Source organism: Brassica oleracea, chromosome C3, assembly GCF_000695525.1.
Source record: "Brassica oleracea var. oleracea cultivar TO1000 chromosome C3, BOL, whole genome shotgun sequence".
Lineage (NCBI taxonomy): Eukaryota > Viridiplantae > Streptophyta > Magnoliopsida > Brassicales > Brassicaceae > Brassica > Brassica oleracea.
This window is the reverse complement of record NC_027750.1, coordinates 29,784,309-29,804,247: the sequence shown is the minus strand read 5'-3', so window position 1 is coordinate 29,804,247 and position 19,939 is coordinate 29,784,309. Positions and strand designations below refer to the sequence as shown.

At 32.1% G+C, this 19,939-nt stretch overlaps 2 protein-coding genes and 1 long non-coding RNA gene across 3 annotated transcripts; 1 reads left to right on the top strand and 2 right to left on the bottom strand.

The window, feature by feature from the left end:
• The first annotated feature begins 12,363 nt into the window (after window positions 1-12,363).
• Window positions 12,364-13,366, top strand: LOC106329523. The gene is made up of 2 exons (XR_001267837.1): window positions 12,364-12,498; window positions 12,903-13,366. It is a non-coding gene; the product is annotated as an uncharacterized LOC106329523 (long non-coding RNA).
• Window positions 13,359-14,751, bottom strand: LOC106329522 (stem-specific protein TSJT1). Its single transcript, XM_013768205.1, has 4 exons — window positions 14,480-14,751; window positions 14,002-14,242; window positions 13,805-13,925; window positions 13,359-13,720 (listed from the first exon to the last, which is right to left on the bottom strand). The coding sequence occupies exons 1-4, from the start codon at window positions 14,677-14,679 to the stop codon at window positions 13,533-13,535; spliced, it is 750 nt and encodes a 249-aa protein (XP_013623659.1). The 5' UTR covers window positions 14,680-14,751; the 3' UTR covers window positions 13,359-13,532.
• A 305-nt stretch (window positions 14,752-15,056) lies between these two features.
• On the bottom strand, window positions 15,057-16,460 carry LOC106331941 (transmembrane emp24 domain-containing protein p24beta3-like). The gene is made up of 4 exons (XM_013770382.1): window positions 16,157-16,460; window positions 15,850-16,036; window positions 15,642-15,749; window positions 15,057-15,419 (listed from the first exon to the last, which is right to left on the bottom strand). The coding sequence occupies exons 1-4, from the start codon at window positions 16,385-16,387 to the stop codon at window positions 15,286-15,288; spliced, it is 660 nt and encodes a 219-aa protein (XP_013625836.1). The 5' UTR covers window positions 16,388-16,460; the 3' UTR covers window positions 15,057-15,285.
• Between the last annotated feature and the right edge of the window lie 3,479 nt (window positions 16,461-19,939).

Below are 19,939 nucleotides of genomic sequence, written 5' to 3'. Positions count from 1 at the left end.
ATGGACAAGTTGTGGCATATGAGGCTTGGACATATGGGCGAGCGTGGGATGCAGATTCTGTCGAAGCAGGATCTTCTTTGTGGTCATAAGACCAAGAGCCTTGAGTTCTGTGAGCACTGTGTGTTTGGGAAGCTGCATAGAAAGAATTTTCCTAAGGTTGTTCATAAAAAAAAGGCACGCTGGATTACATCCATTCAGATTGTTGGAGTCCCTCCAAGGTGGTGTCGATTAAAGGTCACAGGTATTTTGTGTCGATGATTGATGACTATTCGAGGAAGACTTGGATAACATTTATGAAGCACAAAAGTGAAGTTTTCAACAGCTTCAAGGAGTGGAAAATACTGGTGGAGAATCAAACTGAGAAAAAGATTAAGAGACTTCGTACTGATAGAATTCTGCTCAGCAGAGTTCAATCAGTTTTGTAAGGATGCAAGGATTGCAAGGCATCTTACAGTCAGAGAAACACCGCAGCAGAATGGTGTAGCAGAACGAATGAACCAGACATTGCTAGAGAGAGCAAGGTGCATGCTCTCGAATGCTGGTCTGGAGAAGCGGTTTTGGGCTTAAGCAGTCAACACGACTTGTTACTTGATAAATCTCGGTCCCCACACAGGCATCGAGTGCAGGATACCTTATGAAGTGTGGTCAGGTAGATCTGCTGATTATTCACTTCTAAGAGTGTTCGGTTGCACTGTTTACTATCATGTAAGTGAAGGTAAACTAGAGCCGAGAGCAAGGAAGGGAGTAGACTACAATGAGATATTTTCACCAGTGGTCAGACATACTTCCATCAGAGTGTTGCTAACGCTGGTAGCACGTCAGGACTTTGGAGCTTGAGCAACTCGATGTGAAGATTGCGTTTCTTCATGGAGAGCTTGAGGGGGAGATATACATGACTCAGCCGGATGGTTTCCGAGTTCCTGAAAAAGAAGACTATGTGTGTAAGCTTCGGAAGTCCCTTTATGGACTTAAGCAGTCTCCCAGACAATGGTACAAGAGATTCGAGAGCTATATGATCAAGTTGGGCTACATCAAAAGTCCTTATGATTGTTGTGTCTACATGAGAAAATTGAAAGATGACACATTCATCTATTTGGTGCTCTATGTGGATGACATGCTGATAGCTGCAGAGAAGATGTGTGACATCAAGAAGCTGAAGGAGCTTCTGAGTTCTGAATTTGAGATGAAGGATTTGAGTGCAGCAAAGAAGATTATAGGGATGGAGATCTTCAGAGATAGGGAGAAGAAGAAGTTGTTCTTGTCACAGAAGGCCTACATTAATAAGGTGTTGACAAGGTTCGAAATGTCTTCATGTAAACCTATTAGTACTCAGTGTGCATCAAATCTTCATCTTACCATGTATGAGGTTCAGTCTAAAGAAGAGACAGAGTATATGTCTCTAGTTCCTTATGCTAGCGCTGTAGGAAGCTTGATGTATGCAATGGTCTGCACAAGACCAGATCTGGCACATGCAGTCAGTGTGGTTACCTGCTTATGGGACAACCTGGGAAGGAGCATTGGGCAGCTGTGGAGCATATTTTCCGATATCTGAAGGGTACATCTGATGTTGGTCTCATATATGGATGCGACAATCCGCGATTGGTAACATGATATTCTGATTCTGATTATGTTGGAGATGTGGACAGCAGAAGATCTATGACCGGTTATGTGTTCACCTTGGGCGGCTCAGTGGTTAGCTGGAAGGCGACTTTACAGTCTACAGTGACATTGTCTACTACTGAGGCAGAGTATATGGTGCTGACAGAAGCTGCAAAGGAAGGAATATGGCTTAGAGGATTGGTTAATGATCTCGGTTTGCATCAAGATCAGGCTACTGTGTATTGTGATAGTTTGAGTGCTATCTGCTTAGCCAAAGATCAGGTTCATCATGAGAGAACCAAGCATATCGATGTAAGATACCACTTCTTGAGAGATGAGAAGCGAATTGAAGTGAAGAAAGTAGGAACTGCAGCCTGCGGATATGTTCACTAAGTCGGTTCCTCATAGCAAGTTCAAGCATTGTCTTGATTTGCTAAACATCTCAAGCTGTTAAATCTGGCCCTGATAGGCGTTTGGCCCTGAGGGGCATCTGGCTCGAAGAGAGCATCTGGTCCAAGTGAGGGCATCTGGTTCTGAGGAGCATCTGGTCCGATGGGACATCTGACATATGAGTTCGACGGAACATCTGAGTAAAGAGAGAGTCTGATACATCTGTATTCTGAGCACGAAGAAGTGCATTCTGGTACATCTGATTATGGAGGATTCAAGTCAAGTTGGAGGTTTGTTAGATTTGTTGAATAATGCCTTGAATATGTTGGGCCTTAGTCTTTTGAGGCCCACTAGTGCTAGGGTTTTCCGGGACACAACTATATATATTTTGTACCTCCTCTAAACCTAGTTAGCAGCCGTAGAGAAACTAGATATGATCTTCTTGTTGACAGATCTCTGTAATTTCTCCATCAATAAAATCTCTTTTTGCCCGTGGACGTAGCCGTTAGAGGTGAACCAAATTAAATTTATGTGTCTTTCTTTATTGTTTATCCATCTGTTAATCTATCAATAAAACCAAAAAGTTCAAAAAACAAAAATATATTATTCATTAATATAAATTTCAAATTTTCTTAGATGTTACTGTTAAACTTAGGTAGTGTCTCGCTTTACTGTAGTTAAAACTTTATAAAGCTTTCAAAAGAAAATAAATGTATAATATATCTTTTCTTCAAACGAAATGTATAATATATCTTTCTAAACAAAAACTAAGTATGTAGATTGCAAAGTTACCAAAAAGTATGTAGATTGCACCCAAAAAAATGTGTAGACGAAGCAACTTATGCAAAAAAAAATTGGCCTTTTCTTGGAGAAGAAAAAGTAAGAGTTGGAGAAAATTAAATGTGATACGGAATAGCTAGATTTATACATTTTGGTGTAAATATATCCACAAATGTAACCTATTTACATAAGGACGAAGAAGTTTTGTAACTGACGAACTAAAACCACTAAAGGAAAGTTTGAAAGAGACGATAGCAACTTGGAATCTCATTTATATATATTAGACAAAAGAAGAAAAATGTACATTCGGTGGAGCTTTACCATTCAAATAGAAAAGCCAAAGTTTCGAAACCCATTAACTGAATCATATCATTCCTCTAATAGACGTACCTATATACGATGACGATTGGTGATGATACATATTTATGATTTTATGATTCTTCTGTACTTAATATTCTCAAGATATTTATTGAGGTAGGCCTAGGCGTTCGGTGGTCAATTCGGTTTCGGTCCGGGTGATTCGGATTTTCGGATTTTCGGTCTTATGCACATAAGTACTATTCGGTTTTTACTAATTATCGGATCGGGTTCGGTTCGGTTCCTTCCGGGTTCGGTTCGGATTAACCAATGTTTAAAATCGTACAAAAATATTTTTTTTAAACCTCGAAAATTGACCAAAAAATTCCAAAATATATAAATTATTTACAAATCTAATTAAAATTAGTTAAACTATCTAAATTAACTAAAAATTATTCAAAATAACAAATAAAACAAACTACAAAAATATTTTGAATACTCTAAAATATCTAAATCACCTTAATATATATAAAAACATTTACATATTTAACTAATTTCGGATATCTTCGGATCCTAATTCAGATTTCGGTTCGGTTCGGGTTATAACCAAAATCCAAAGTAGTAAGCTCATAAATCCCATTCGGATATTTTTGTAAAACAGTTCGGATTCGATTTCGGTTTCGGTTTTTCTGGTACGGGTTAAGGTCGGTACTTCGGGTTGAGTTAAAAACGCCCAGGCCTAATTGAGGCAAGAGAATGTTTCGATCATTAAATAAAATACATATAATTTGCGTATATAGCTTTGGTTTACAACTGAAACGTAGCGATTCGAAAGTTGAGACAAATATTAACTAGTTTTATGAGTAGGTTTTGGACGGGGACCATTACACCCATTTCCAGGGATGAACCAGTAAAATTTTCATTCGTTTCTTTAGTATTTAATTAATTGTCCAATTTTTTTCTTTGAAGTTTAATTTGAATCGTTCTTTATTTTTTCTCGTTACTCACTATGTTTCCGGTTATCTAAAGACAAGTATTGGATCCATGAGGCATTCGAATCCCATAAAACATACGAATTTTAAGGCCAATTCTCTAAAGCCTAACTATAGTTTTGCTCAGGAGTAACTTATAGGTAAGCGTAAGCCACCATTTATGCTATTGTATAAACCGCTGGTAATTCATTTCAGTCGGCAATTGTTTTTTTTTTTTTACGTTTAGTTTGCAAATTTTCAGTTATTTAAAACTTAGAATCTGAAAGTAGATTTAGCTCCAGGAAGAGAATAACTTCATAAATCTCTAGTTATATATATATAGATTCTCGAAGAGATATGCATAAATCGTGTGTAACTTCTTTCAACTTCCCCAGAAGCCCTAGCCAAACTAATAAAATAAACAAACCAGAAATTTTCTTAAAAGATAATTGTGAAAAGAAGTTGGGAGACTCTCTTGAGATTCCAAGTAAATAGAGTTTTTCATCTCAATTTGCTATAATTTGGACGATTTAGAGTTTTCTATAGAATAACGCAAGCAATTATAACCCTAACATTTTTTTAAAAAACCTTGGATCCCTATGCGCAAATACACACACATACAGAAAAGTGGATTAATCTCCCAAATCAGATAAATAGAGTTTTAAAATTCAAACACCAAAAGATAGAAAATCTACTGTGAAATTTCAGATGGAATTAAAGATGGAAATTAGGGTTTAAGGGTGCGACAGTCAACGGGTGAAACTACGAACATGATCTAATCGACACTTATCCCTTTTCCATTGTCATGGATAAACAACGGAGAAATAAAGTTAACTAGATCATGCTGGCAGCTTCATCAGATGCCGGTGCACCATACACTTCATCATATCAGATCTAGAAAAAGAGAGAGAACTTATGGAAAAAATCAATTAATTTTATGCAGCTAGGGTTTTATCGTGTAGTCGGTCTCATCAATGAAGAAGAAGACGGTCTTTTATATAGAAGAGTGAGGAGAACGTGAAGGAGGCTTGGGGGTGGATAAGAGATATAATATGTTTAAGAGAAGTCTGTTTTACAATTAAGCGAAAGTATGTGGGTCGACATTGAAAACGAGTAAGGGAAAAAGAACGAATGACAAACAAAAGGCGTTAAAGAAATGTGGTCCAAAGAAGAACCGTGAATAAATTGAATAATGTCACGCCGATTCTCCAAGCCTCATACACTTCTTCTCTCTTACAGAGACAGATTAGGTTTGTGTCTTGTGTTTACTTGCTTCTGTAACTCTGTTAATTACCTCTTCATTTTGATGGTGACTCTTTTCTTTCTTTTTTTTCATTGTTTTCTAATTTTTAAAAGTTATAAAATTAAATAACCACTAATTGCATTGAGTAATAGTATAGTACCCTAATTAATATATTTCTCTTACTTAATGAGATTTAAGTGTCCTAGAAGATGTTTGTTAATTGGACCTTCCTCGAAACTTCTACCACTTTGACTTACTAATCAAGGTTTTAATTTTTCTGTCTTTATAGTTTATAACAAATTAGTGTATTATATGCTATCTAGACGCAAATTTTCAGGTTGACAAAAAGGCGCTAATTATCAAATGTTTTTAGCATTTTCTTAATCAGATGTTTACCCGTTTATATAATCAGCAGTCAATTAATCAGATGTACGGTTAATTTGCAACGCCTATACATCGATCCGTTCTTACTTCTGAATTTAATTAGTTTGAACAATATATATGTGTTCGAAATGTGTTACTTCTATCAGGCATATAATAATATATTCAGAACTACGGCTATATTTGCCATGGAGAAAAAACAGCTTTCTTCTTGGCATATCGATTGATTATCGACTTTAAATTTGACTCATCATGATGTTTTGTATATATAGTATACTAACGCTTAGGACATCTTTAAAAATTAATCTGCAAGATAATTAAGAAACTAGAATTTGATCCGCAATGGTTCGTGCGGATATATTTTTATTTTATAAATGTATAAATTTAACATTATTGTAAACATTTTAAATATATGATTTACATTTGAGTGTTATATATTGTTTAACTTTATAATTTTATTGTTTAGTTTTTTATTCAGCATTATTAATATATAATCATTTGTTTTATACTTTCTACTTTATTTTAGACACCATTGTCGAATGATAAAAAAATACGCAATGAACCATACTTGTAATGAAAAACATAGAGATATCATTAATATGTTTTGAATTATTATTTTTTCTGATATCCTATTTTGTAAATATTTAGACCAATCATCATGATGTTTTATATATAGTATACTAACGCGTAGGACATCTTTAAAAATTAATCTGCAAGATAATTAAGAAATAGTGACTTTAGTTAAGACCTAGCTAAGTCTTGAAAAAGTGAAGTTACACATGCATAAAGTTTAACCTACGGGAACTCTTAGACTATATATATATATATATAATTTATGTGAAGAATTACATTTCCTGGCTTCTATAGCTTATTGTGCATGATTACTACTTTATATCTCTCTCACATACAAATAAGTAATTATATATCTTTTCAGTGTACTTTGTTCCAACTAGTTCATTCAATACTTAACTGAAATATTTTATTAATTAATAAAAATTCACAATGGTTTTCTAACTTTGATAAAAATCATAAACTACCACTTCTCATGTAAATAACTTAATTAGCGTGGATATTGTATGTACAATTTATATAATTTACATTGTAATGCTCTTTTTGAAAAATTATAAAACATGTTTTATGATAAGTTAATAAAATTTATAAGCTATAGTATTTTCGTAGAGGAAAAGCTTAAACCCTGGTATTAGAATGTAACTACTAACTATAACCAATACATGTGAGACCTAATTGAACTCATATGGAATATTCACACGATCAATTTTATGCGCATTTATATATTACCATCTATATCCGAAGTGCTCGTCTTTGTAACAAATTATATTAGCTTCTAAAAAGTAAACTATATACAGTGTACATACAATATCCGTTCTTTTCATAGACGTTCGTGCTTTGTTGGTTATTTTATTCCGGTCTGATTACCCAGATCATCTCAAGTTTGAGTAATAGAATAATCGTTTATTACCAAAAAAAAAAAAACAGTGTACATACAATATCCATGCCAAGCTACCTACTGCACATGTGTTACAACGATTTGTTCTTGTAATCTACCACTATGCAACTACCCCTAGTGTAGACAGTGCCGGACCAACCTTTTATATTGCCCCAATCAAAATTTAAAACTATGCCTTCGTACATGTTTTATCAAGATCACAAAACAGTAAAAAAAAACTTAAATTTTCATTAAAAAAATCAAATTTCATAATATGTTCATAAAAAACATTGATATAAAAACACTTATTGCTGAAATATAGATCTTCTTGCATTTTTCCCTGCAAAATCATCCATTAAACTCGTATAGTCAAGTTTTTCGACCACAGCAGTCTCAATTGTTATGTTTTTATTTTAGAATTAAGGTTTTAACTATTATCTAAAATATAATTTTACTAATATATTTAAAAAGTTTGACAAATTTTATTATAACTAAATATGCCCAATAGATAATATTTTAACAAAATAATCTACAGATTTTCCTTTTATGCATATATTAATAATTTTTTTTTTAATATGCCCCACTAATTTTGGATGCCCTAATTTTTGGTTTGGGTGGCTTCCCCTCAAGGCCGCCTTGAGTGTAGAAAGTAATATATATGTTACATAACTTGTGTTTTTTGTTATACATAAGATTTAATATTTTTTTTAAACGTGAAAGCGATGTTGTTTAATAATATATTGCTCTATACGTATAGAAAGTGAAGTGAATAATAAAACAACTTTCCTAAAAAAGATTCCTTATCACTAACAGTCGGGTGATACCATTTCTATGCAAAATTTACCCAAAATTTGATAAGTTCTGGGCAAGCTGATGGGTCTGTGACAGCTACGCGATATTGCAACCTATTGAAAATTATTATTGATATGGACAATCTTTGATAACAACATGCTGTATCTGGTTACTGGTAGAGAAATAACAAGCAAAACCTCTGATTGGTTTAGAAGTTTTATTTTCCATTTTTCTTTTTTTATTATAAGGTTTTATACCATAAGTCAACAACACTAATGGCTAAAGAAAGGATACATACATTTACTCCCATTAGCTTCGCTGCTGCTGAAGTAAATATGTAGTTTTAGATGTGTCATGGCCTGCTGGAAAATAAATACTTTAATTTGTATAAATATGTAAATAACTAAAGTATATACTATATAGTACATTATATATACATATATTGTATATTCCTCATCTTGTTTGATATACGAAGATCACACATATACCGAATTTGTCACACATGCTTTGAGATGACTCATAATGCTGATCACGCACATATGCGAGAGACTGGAATTCGACGTGTTTTGGATCATCTAGGCTCTAGCGAATACAATTGTATTAGATCTTACAATTCCTTGTTCTTTTCTTTTGTAAAAAGCAAGATAAATGCCGAGTAAAGAGTCGTTTGATTGTGATGACCTAGGTAATGACCTCGGTAACTTTGCATCCAAAGTTAAAAAATGAGTCTATCTTTAACCTTCCACAACCGTTATTATTCGGATGCACCTAAAAAATCTTTCGGTTAAACAAAAAACTACTAAAATAAAAATCATCAAACTAATATGATTCTACTCTACTAATTTTCTATAAATTAATGAAATCAGAAAATTTCTAGAAATATATTGTCTCAAATCTGAGAGATGTGCATCAATTATTTATCCATTCTCACGACTTTATATTGATTGCAGTTGCAAATGTTATTCATCAAAACTAGAGGTTTATAACAACGGAATTTGTTGTCAATTTTGCTACTTATTTCTGCAGTAGGCTATTCGTCTTAGTGCCCTAGTTGAATTCTCAAAACAATCACATTTATTTTTTCTTAGAAATACCACAAATTATATAAGAAATCTTCTAAAACTTTGTTAAGACTTGTCGTTGGCTTAAGAACACTACAAAAATTTGTAAATTTCCTAATTATTTAATTAAAGAAAATCCTTTGACATAAAAAAAGTCGATGGCATGAAATCTTTCTAATATTTTAAGGTTTCTTATATCTTTAAAATCTCTGGAGTACTACTTTACAGTTTACATATATACATCTTAAAAATCCGTGAAAATTGTTATGGGTGGTGTAGTTGTTGGCATTCTGCTAATTCTTCCACAGGTTCTCCAAAAAAGTAAGAAGTCTTTCAGGTTTGGGGTAGCTCGGGGATCGGATATAAGTAGTTTTGGCTCTGATTGAATTTCAAATTTGGTCTTTTTATTTTTGTTTTGTATTTTTATAATGTCATGTATTGTCTATTAAATGTTAATTGCTTTTTTCCATAATCATGTTTTCTGTCTGATTTGTCTTCACAGATCGATAGTTCGTTCCGCTACAAATTTTGAACTCACATTAACATTTTCATGGATTATCATTTATTTTCTTTTTATTAAAATTTGTATATAAAAATTTATAGTAAAAGATTATTAGAGTTAAATGACCACATATACACAAGTTTAATTACTAAAATTTAAATAAGAAAAAAGTCTTTGAATTTTTTCGGCGAGTTCAAAAATTTGTAATCTATTTTTCTACATATCATATGGAGAAATAATAATAATTTTTTTTAACTTTTAAGGATTACCAACTTCGTGAGTTTGTATTGATCGCAAATCTATAAAACCTCCCCATGTGGAACAAAAAATAAGAAATAGAACGTTGGTGTCCTATTCAGTAGCTAATGATCATAAATAATATATGATATTCTTATATTACAGTGAAATGATTGTAGTTTTTCGTCGGTGCATATGTATATGTGTAATAAAATATATTTGCAAATGAATACACAGGAAGAGTTAAAAAGGAAGCATGCTTGAACCAACAGAGAGTAGTTCCAAATGTTGCTTTTTTTTTTTTTGAAAAGAAGTTCCAAATGTTGCTTTCCAGCCTTATACAAACGTATCACCCACATTACTGCCACAGCTACATGAATTGGAGGAGAGAGAGCGAGAGATATTGTGATGATGATCATCATGAATTCATGATATATCGATCGATGATAAACTGATGATGATGGCTCCGGTATGTGTATCCATATATACATGTCTTGAATTTGTAACTTGTACATACGTAGATCATGGAGTTTACTAAACCGGAGACGTTTGGTTGGTCGAATTGGGGTTGGTGCATCTTCAGTGGGGCTAAGTCTGTGTAACAGGATATGCAGCATTCAAATGGTCCCCTTCTGTTCTTATTGTAAAAAGAAATTAGTGTTTACTGAGGAGGAAACATCCCACTTATAGATTCACACGCATAAAATGCAAACTTCTCTTTTACTTTGTATCTTTTATTTCATGATATACATTGAAATTGAAGTGTACATTAGTACATATGTAGATTGTGTGCTTCGAACACTCATGGAACATAAATATACACATGGACATAAATTAATCCTTACTTATCATGCTTTGATTACGCGTATTGGTTTATTAGTTCATGTCAAACTTTCATGTACATAAACCAAATCTTATAATCTCTACTTCAGATGGTAGAGTTCATTAAAATATTTTGTTTCTTATAAAATATAGCAAAGGCGATGATGTATAATACAAGTGCATGTGACATGCTAAGTGAGAGAGGAAAATAAAATGTATACAAGTATACCATATATAAAAAAATTAATTATCAAAAGAAATTAAATAAAGTGGTTCTTTTGTAATCCACGTCTTTTGAATATGAGAGATGCGTTGGGCTTCCATGTGATGTGCTCTTTCAATGATCCTATTCTGTCTATATCTAGCCAACCACATTCCGCACATATATACCTTCACACTAGACAGCTCTATAATTCCTTTTAAATCTGTAATATAATTATATATTTTAACATAACTACCAAAAAAATAAGGTATGTATATGCACACTAAGTGAGACAGAAGAAGATATATATGACATAATAATATTTTGAATAAATGTTAAGCTTATCAATCAAAAAATGTTTGTACAATGTCTGTAATCTTGTTGCTAAAAGTGTTTAAAACAGAGGATATAATCTAATTAAGATTTACAAGAAGCTCATGGATTATCTTGAAGCAAATTATTCTTTCATTGCTCCATCATACGAATGTTCCCCATTGGTCGAACTGATGAAATATGATTGTGGACCTGTTTATGAGGTGATTTGCCATGCCTTCTTCAATTGAGCTCTCACTAAATATAATGCATTTCTATCTGAAAGATGTATTAAAGAATAAATGGAGGAATCATGTCATGTGTTTTATCAGTTAGAAGTATTCTATTACATTGGTTTGTATAGTGTGAAGCAAGAAAATGTAGAGTAAGACTCTTCCACACTTTCTCAGAGTATTAACACTAAAAATATAGGTACATTCTTTTTTGTGTGTGCAACATATAGGTACATTCTAAAAGGGGCATTACAGGTGCATGGGCTTGCCACTTGAGAGTTCCAGTTAAGGGGTTATAAACTTATATGTCATGTTAAAATCAATAAAATATATTTTGGAGTGCTAAAATATGACCAAACCCCTTGACACCAATTTATTGTTGCATGCGTCACACATAGCAATATGCATATATGGTAGTTTAGTAACATGCAGATTTTGGATTGTTAAGCTATCCGAGTTAGAATGAATTTCATTACACTATATTATATGGTCACACGGATATAGTTTTGTTGTTTGAGACCCATTTGATTACTCAGAAAGAGGGTCAATTCGTGGATTACACTTATTTTAGAGATTAGTTTGGTCTTTTTATAGGTCTGAGATACCGTAAGTTAATAAAAAAACATATATACAATGTTAAATCCATATTTGTCTTCCAATCTATAAAATATAAAATCCTGAATATTTTTTACAGTTTCACTTTAGTTTTGGAATATATGAATCAAGTTTGTTAAAATTTGGCTAAAATTGGGTCAGCAATACCACAACCCGGAAGAAATAATCAAGATGACAAAAAAATATTTATGAGAAAGAAAAAAGGGAAAAAAATAATAATAATTTATTAGGGTTATAAAAGGGCCAAATAATGTTTTAAATTCTTAAGGCCCAAAACAAGAAATAATCTTTGAATCGGGCCTAGAATAGATTCGTAATAAGGATGTCAAAATGCATAGGTGGTAGATATTTTTCAACAAGCTTCAATCTCTGACCGTCAATAAAAGTTGTTAGTTACTACTCCTACGTGGCATGATCTCAACCGTCCAAATGAATAAAACAGTGCCCGTTAAAACAGAATGCGGATTTCAAATAAACTCAGCGTCGTTCTAAAAAGGCGCTTCAGTTCCGACTCCCGCCATATAGAACCCTAAGCAAATCCAGTCATAATCTCAAATCCCACTCTCTCGTTTCAAGCTCTAGATCTCCACAGCGATAATGCTTTCTGCTCTCAAGTAAGTGATCGATCCTTCTTCCTTTTGATTTCGCGTTTCTCTTTAGTTTCGTGTATCCGAAACTCTGAATCTCCTGATCTCGTTTTCTCGCTCCCGGATTTCGCATGTGTTGTTGTACTGTTTCTAGGATCTTCGATTTGCTGCTCGTTATCGTTCCTCTAGTTTGCTCCATATACTCGAATCTAGTAATGAATCTAGGATGCTTATCGACTATCTCCTGAGCATAGATTTTTACTTGATTGCGAATCTAAACCGATTTCATATACTATTTGGTACCGATCGAGTTCTATTTCCTTGTGACAGTGATCGCTGGAGATGTTAAGAAACTACAGGATGCTGGGATCCACACCTGTAATGGTCTGATGATTCTTGGTTGCTCTTAACTTTTCATTTGGTAATTGCAGTCATACCCGATCCAGGTGTAATGTTCATACCATATCCAAAGAAGCCAGCAGGTGGGCATGTTCTTGCTCATGCTGTAACCATCAGGCTCAGTTTCAGGAAAGGCAAAGGAGAGCAACGTGTATGCAAAGTCTTTGACGCACCAAATCTGCCTGAAGCCGAAGCAATATCCCTTTTTTTTAACAAATCTATCACAACTTGCTATTCATCCATAATGCATAACTTTGTTTTCCTTAACAAAAAGAAAGCATGTCTTCCAGATTACTTCCGGAAGCGTTGCAGATGCCAAAGACTAGAGCCGGCCTAGAGGAGTTATTTATGTCTTGTTACTTATTATGCCTGTTTTCTTTCTACTATGAGTAGCCATATTTGACCCACTGGACTTTACTTGGGAAGTTATTTTTCTTACCATGACTTATTATTAGCTTCTTATTATCAAATACAAGCTGCAAATGCACTTGAATCAGAAGTTTGTCTTTTATTCCTAGTTTGAATAGAGCCAGAGAAACCTTAGAATGGCCAGTGTGAGAAAATCAAGAGAAAGATTGAAACTACGAGATCTCAAAGCTCCGGAACACAGCCAGAGTTCAACAAAGTAAATTAAAACTCAGCTAAAATCACTTTTTAGCCTTTCAGATTTGTTGAGACCAATTCTGAACACTGCCGACTCTAGGCATTGCACCTTCTTTCTTGGCCTCGGAATCCACTTTGAAAAGCACACCGCACACCTGCCCCGAACTGTCCACCCTTGGTACAGGCTTTAACTCGTTCAATGGAAACTCAAAGCTCCTCAACCCTCCAGACGAGGTAAAGAAGCACCCTATAATATACAAGCATACAACCATATATGCGCTTTAGACCCAAGAAGAATGAGGTATGCATAGGAAAATGTTTTATGCGTTACCTTTAGGGAATGGCGCAAATGATTTACCACAACCTTTCTTCACGGTTTCAAGCTCATCAGAAAGAACGAGATGGCCTTCACCATCAGTTCCCCAGAATAGAGGAACGCTACCATCTGCGTCCTGCAAAACATCCATACCTCAGTACTACAGTATGTTAGAACAAATACAAAGAAGGAAAAAAAAAATCAAAACTAACCGCAGCAAGGAAGACATTCTTTGTGGTGCAGTCAAAGAGCATGAAGGCAAATCTCCCTTGAAAATCTCTCACGACTTGATCTGCAGGGTATGGACCACGGTCTCTGAGGGCTCGGTAGGCTTCGATCACAACAGTGACCTCGGTTGCTGTTTTTGTGAGTCCATATTGCTGTTTAAGAAATGGAATGTTCTCTATGTGTCCTTGGAAGATGCAGAACATATCATCATTCACAGCAAACAATCTATCACACAAAGCCATTTCGAAATCAACAATAAAATTCCAATAAGAACACAGGATAAAACAATAGATCTATGACTCAGATCTATCAGTGAACCAAACAAAAAGTACACCATGATCCTATATATATATATATATTTCTTGCAGGCAGTCAAACATCTTGTCATGTTTAGACAGAAACATGTTATCATGTTTAGACGTAAATATATAACTAAAATATCAAATCCATGAATGCAAGAACCTGGGGAGAAGAGGGTTCTGCTTGTGGAGGGAGCAAGCGATGAGACCAGAAGATCCGAGATTGGTGGTGACAGCACCAGGGTAGATGGAAGCAAAGTGGTTTGGTAAGAACCCATCTTTAAGAGCACAAACAGATCCACCTTCCTGACTCGTTAGAGCCTCGGGGGCTTTTGCCACGTTCTTGTCGAAAATCGCCAACATTTTCTTTCTTCTTGATCACACAGACAGTAAAACAGAGGGAGAGATTAAAAGTAGAGAAAATGACTTTTACGATCGTTGAATGGGCATTTTCTTATAGTGGCTTTAGTTTCTTGAAATGGAATATAGAAATATTCGGTCCTTTTCCTCCACGTTTCAAGAATTTATTGTTTCATTTACCACGTTTGTTTTTTGGTTCAATGATTATCTCATCGCACGTTAATGCTAGTTCCTCTTCAAGATAATAAAACACAGAGTAGCTTTGTTTTGACTTTTGATTATGAAAATTTCTCAAAACAAGAGGTGGATTTGCATTACGCCAATCTTATCTTTAGATTGTTCTGTCTGTTTATTAAAACGGGTTTAATGCTAAAATCATGTGAATGATGATCATATGATAAGATAATCCCAAAGGTAAGATAAATGTTACAGAATATAAGCTTATCTAGTTTTTCTCCATGTTAAACATAAGCGAAACTGAAGCCAATGAAAAATTGTACAAAACCGAAAACAAAAAAGGGGGTCTTTAGCTATTAAGCTCTTAATTAACTACCACTTTTGTGTTTATCAGTGCAAACATAAAAAACCTTGATGGGGTTTTAGTTATGTTCAAACCCTGTTGTAAGCAACCGACTTGCTGAAGAGCTTGCGGATGTAGAGAACCTGAAGACCACTTGCTGCTGCTAGGAATATGTACTCTCCTACTGTGTAGAATATCACCCGCTTTCTCGTGCTCTCATTAGCTGCACCCCCAAAGTTCCCAAACGCACACAAAATCAATCACACAACAAAAGAATGTTACATCGTATTAAAAAGTGTATTGAAAAAGCATGTATCTTCGTCCATCCTTAAATTGATAGACTCTAAAGGTTGTATCTTGGGGAAAAGTTCTTCATATCACGACGGGAATGAGTCGAAAAATCTACAAAACAAAGTGTAAAAGATGAAAGGAGAAGAAAACTCACTATGACGGTGACGAGTATCACGTGCTTTCAAATACTTTTGCTCAGCAACAACAGACTCCAAAGCCTCTCGCAGCTCAGCTATCTTAACATTCACCGGGTCCAAATGTTCTAAGGAAAACGGAGGGAACATAGCATCAGTAAGTAAGAGCTAACACAAAACTAGTCGCAACGCAGAAACGGTTAATAATAAGGATGAATGGAAACAAACCGTCTTTGGTTAAGTCATGCTCGTTGGGGATATGACCAACGTGAATGTAGAAGGAGACAGTCTCAGGAGTAGAGTAAGGGTTGTGGAAACAGAACTTGTACATTCCACTTCTCGGCGCCTTAAACTCAAACTTATCTCCTGATGTTCCCTTCAACGTCTGTACAATGTTCCCAGCTGGAGACGTCACCTACACCAATAGCAAAAGGTAAAGTCTCAAACTTTCGATTCGAATCTTAATCAAGACAACGACACAAAACCAAAGTCTTGTCGGAAATTCGTAACGAATTTAAACATTGAGATCTATTACCGTGAAATCCAAACCGGGATGGTCTGATCCCCAGAAGATTTCGTGGTCGACGACGACGAAGTTTCCGGAGACGGTGTCTCCTTCGTAAAGGACATACTCTTGGACGCATTCATCGTCGCTAACCGTCACCGAGAGCGACGAGATTCGCTCGATCGAACTCAATAGTATTAAGGCAAGCAATAAAAAAACATAGGTCTTCTTCGAGTTCTTGCTCGATTGTCTGCTCTCCATCTCCCCTTTCCTTAGATCTTAACTCTCTCCGATCAAATTTTCCGTTTGTTTCTCCAATCGTAGAAGAAGAAGAAGAAGAGAGGATTTAATTGCGCTTTAGCTGAAGTAAACCGGAAATTAAAACCGGTTTGTTACGATACGGTGAGATTTTGGAGGTAGTAAACGGGTTGCTTCTGGTTTAAATTTATATTAAAGGTTTTATGATAATTTAAATGATCTTTTTCTGGTTAAAAGATAATTACAATGTTTTTAAGGAACAAAATCTGATGGCGAAAAAAAAGAACAAAATCTAGAGTCTGACTGGAAACATCAGTAGAGTAACAAGGAAAAATTAATTGTTGATCGGTTGTGTTTATTCTAATACCCTCTCTTCCTCGAAGATAGACTTTTTAATATTTTCACAAAAACACATTAAACTACCATAATAAATGTATCGTTTTCTGTAATTTTCAATTTTCAATAACTTTTAACCAATAGTAATTCAATAAAAACAATTAATTTTCTTGAAGTTTGCAATTTTTTAATAGAAAATACAAAAAATTCATCTTTCTGAAACAAACGTTTTTTCTAGAAAGTCTATCATTAAATAACGGAGAGGGAGTATTTACTTTACATTATACAAGAATAAAAAAAGAGAGAAATCAGAAAAAACAAACAAAATAATTATTTTACAGTTTAACTGAGAGTAAAAACTTTTCATCTTTTCATCTTTTCATCTTAATTGATATATTCAAGTGGGATTAAGAGTAAAAACATTTACTCCAATTTTTGTTACTTTCTATATTATATTTTTTTTTTCAAACGCATCTTACGTAATAATTTGTTTTTCTAGAAGATCTCGATATTGATTTTGTAATTTTGAATTTTAACTAATAAATTAGATCTTGATCTGGGCAACCGCGCGAGTGTTTGTTTTCAGTTTTACATACATAGATATTTGTTTTAGATCATTATTGGTATATACTTTAACGTTAATCATATACTTAAATGTTTATATAACTATTTCAAATTAAAATAATTTTATAATTTACGTGTTATAATTAATCAATTGTTTAAAATTGTCATATGTATTTGTCACTTTTGATTATATATTTATCTTATTGTAGTTGTATTTAGTTATTTAACAAATTAATATATTCAAGCAAAAACATATTTACAAATTATTTGTATTTAATTTAAGCTAAACTCTGGCTCGTCTTTCAACGTTGGATTTTATTTTATCAATATCTTTTATGCTTATTCATTTTAGATAATAATATATGGTTGTATATACAAAAGTTCAAGATATGTTAATTTTTAGACACATATTATATTTTTAACATAAATATTTTATATTTATGAAAATAAAATTTATGAATTTCTCAATTTAATATACTTTTATCATAATTAATTCAATATGAAAATTGTATTTTAACATTATGATTATAAAGTAGATAAAAGTAGGATAGAATTTTAATTTTTCATTTTATAAACTATAACTTAATATATATTAATGCATAAAAATAGTTCATTGATAATTACAAAATTAGAAAAATATTTACATAAACTTTTTGAAAATTAAGATATTGTTAAAATACTTTTCAACATATTTATTAGATTTTTTAAAATATGATATATAAATATAATATATATATATATATATATATATAATCTTTGTAACTACTATAATCATGATATCTTTTCATTTAATTAAAGCTAATAATATAAAATCTTTGTAACTACTATAATCATGATATCTTTTCATTTAATTAAAGCTAATAATATAAAATCTTTGTAACTACTATAATCATGATATCTTTTCATTTAATTAAAGCTAATAATATAAAATCTTTGTAACTACTATAATCATGATATCTTTTCATTTAATTAAAGCTAATAATATAAAATCTTTGTAACTACTATAATCATGATATCTTTTCATTTAATTAAAGCTAATAATATAAAATCTTTGTAACTACTATAATCATGATATCTTTTCATTTAATTAAAGCTAATAATATAAAATCTTTGTAACTACTATAATCATGATATCTTTTCATTTAATTAAAGCTAATAATATAAAATCTTTGTAACTACTATAATCATGATATCTTTTCATTTAATTAAAGCTAATAATATAAAATCTTTGTAACTACTATAATCATGATATATATATATATATATATATATATATATATTTATATTTATATTTTAAATGAAAAGATATCATGATTATAGTAGTTACAAAGATTTTATATTATTAGCTTTAATTAAATGAAAAGATATCATGATTATAGTAGTTACAAAGATTTTATATTATTAGCTTTAATTAAATACATGTAATTTTTAAACATGCATTATATGGTTTGCTAATGTTAATCCGTCTTACCAACATATTATATTTCTTATTTTTGAATATAAATATTTTATGTTGTCAAAAAAAGAAAAAGAACATAAATATTTTATACTTATGAAACTAAAATATATAAATTTATCATTTTAATAAAATTTTGTTATATTTAGTTCAGTATAATAATTTTCTTTGAATATGATTAATTATGATTATAGAATTAACAGATAAAAATAGGATATAATTTTTATTTATAAACGATAACTAAATATATATTAATGTTTAATAATATTTCAAAACTAATTTTCGTAGTTAGTGGAAATATTTAACTACAACTTTTTTTTTGAAAATTAAGATCTTATTAAAATCTTCTTAAACAAATTTGTTAAAAAAATGTATATTTATATTTAAAATAAAAAAGGTATATAAATATTTATTTTATTAAAATAGAATCACAACTTTTATTCATGTATGATGTTTTTAGAAATGGACATTCCCTAAGGTGTTAAAAAAAAAGACTTTCCCTAAAAACCATATTTTTTTTAATTTCTAATTAACAATTTTGGTATCATTAAGGTATCACATCTTATATAATCAACACATACAACAACTTCACTTATAAAATTTTTTAATATTATTTTTAATTATTAAAAATCCGTTGACAAAAATTCTGACAAAATGTTACAAAAATTAAATATTTTTAAATAATAATGTATTAATTAATTTCGTAATTAGAAGTATAATATTATTCAAATAGGGTTGGGCAAAAAATCCGAATCCGAAAAACCGAACCGAACCCAACCCAACCAAAAAAATAGTATCAAACCCGAACCGAAATTGATTAAATATCCGACGGGTTCAAAATATTGGTATCTAAAGAACCGGAACCGAATCCGACCCGTACCGAAGTATTCCGGGTGCCCGAATGTACCCGAAATAGATTCTATACACCCTTATATAAATATATTTTAGATTTAATGTCTACTGAAAACATCCAAAATATATAAAATATTTTAAAATTGTCCAAAATACTTGAAAATATATATAAATAGTCAAAAGTAAATATCTGAAATAGCTAAAATATACTCAAAACACCAAAAATATTCGACATATCTGTTGATTACTTATCCACATATTCAAACCAAATCAAATTATATGTTTAGTTTATGTATTTTGATATATGTTATTCAAATTTGTATGTAATATAATATTTTGTTTATAGA

Bases quoted from the DNA above. Each gene is read 5' to 3' on its own strand.
- LOC106329522 (XM_013768205.1), bottom strand. From the start codon at position 14,679: ATGTTGGCGATTTTCGACAAGAACGTGGCAAAAGCCCCCGAGGCTCTA. The intron at 14,243-14,479 runs GTTCTTGCATTC...TTTGTGTGATAG, and splicing joins CAGAACCCTCTTCTCCCCAG to ATTGTTTGCTGTGAATGATG. The intron at 13,721-13,804 runs GTAACGCATAAA...TGTATATTATAG, and splicing joins ATTTGCGCCATTCCCTAAAG to GGTGCTTCTTTACCTCGTCT.
- LOC106331941 (XM_013770382.1), bottom strand. From the start codon at position 16,387: ATGGAGAGCAGACAATCGAGCAAGAACTCGAAGAAGACCTATGTTTTT. The intron at 16,037-16,156 runs GTAATAGATCTC...CTATTGGTGTAG, and splicing joins ATCCCGGTTTGGATTTCACG to GTGACGTCTCCAGCTGGGAA. The intron at 15,420-15,641 runs GTGAGTTTTCTT...TTGGGGGTGCAG, and splicing joins TGATACTCGTCACCGTCATA to CTAATGAGAGCACGAGAAAG.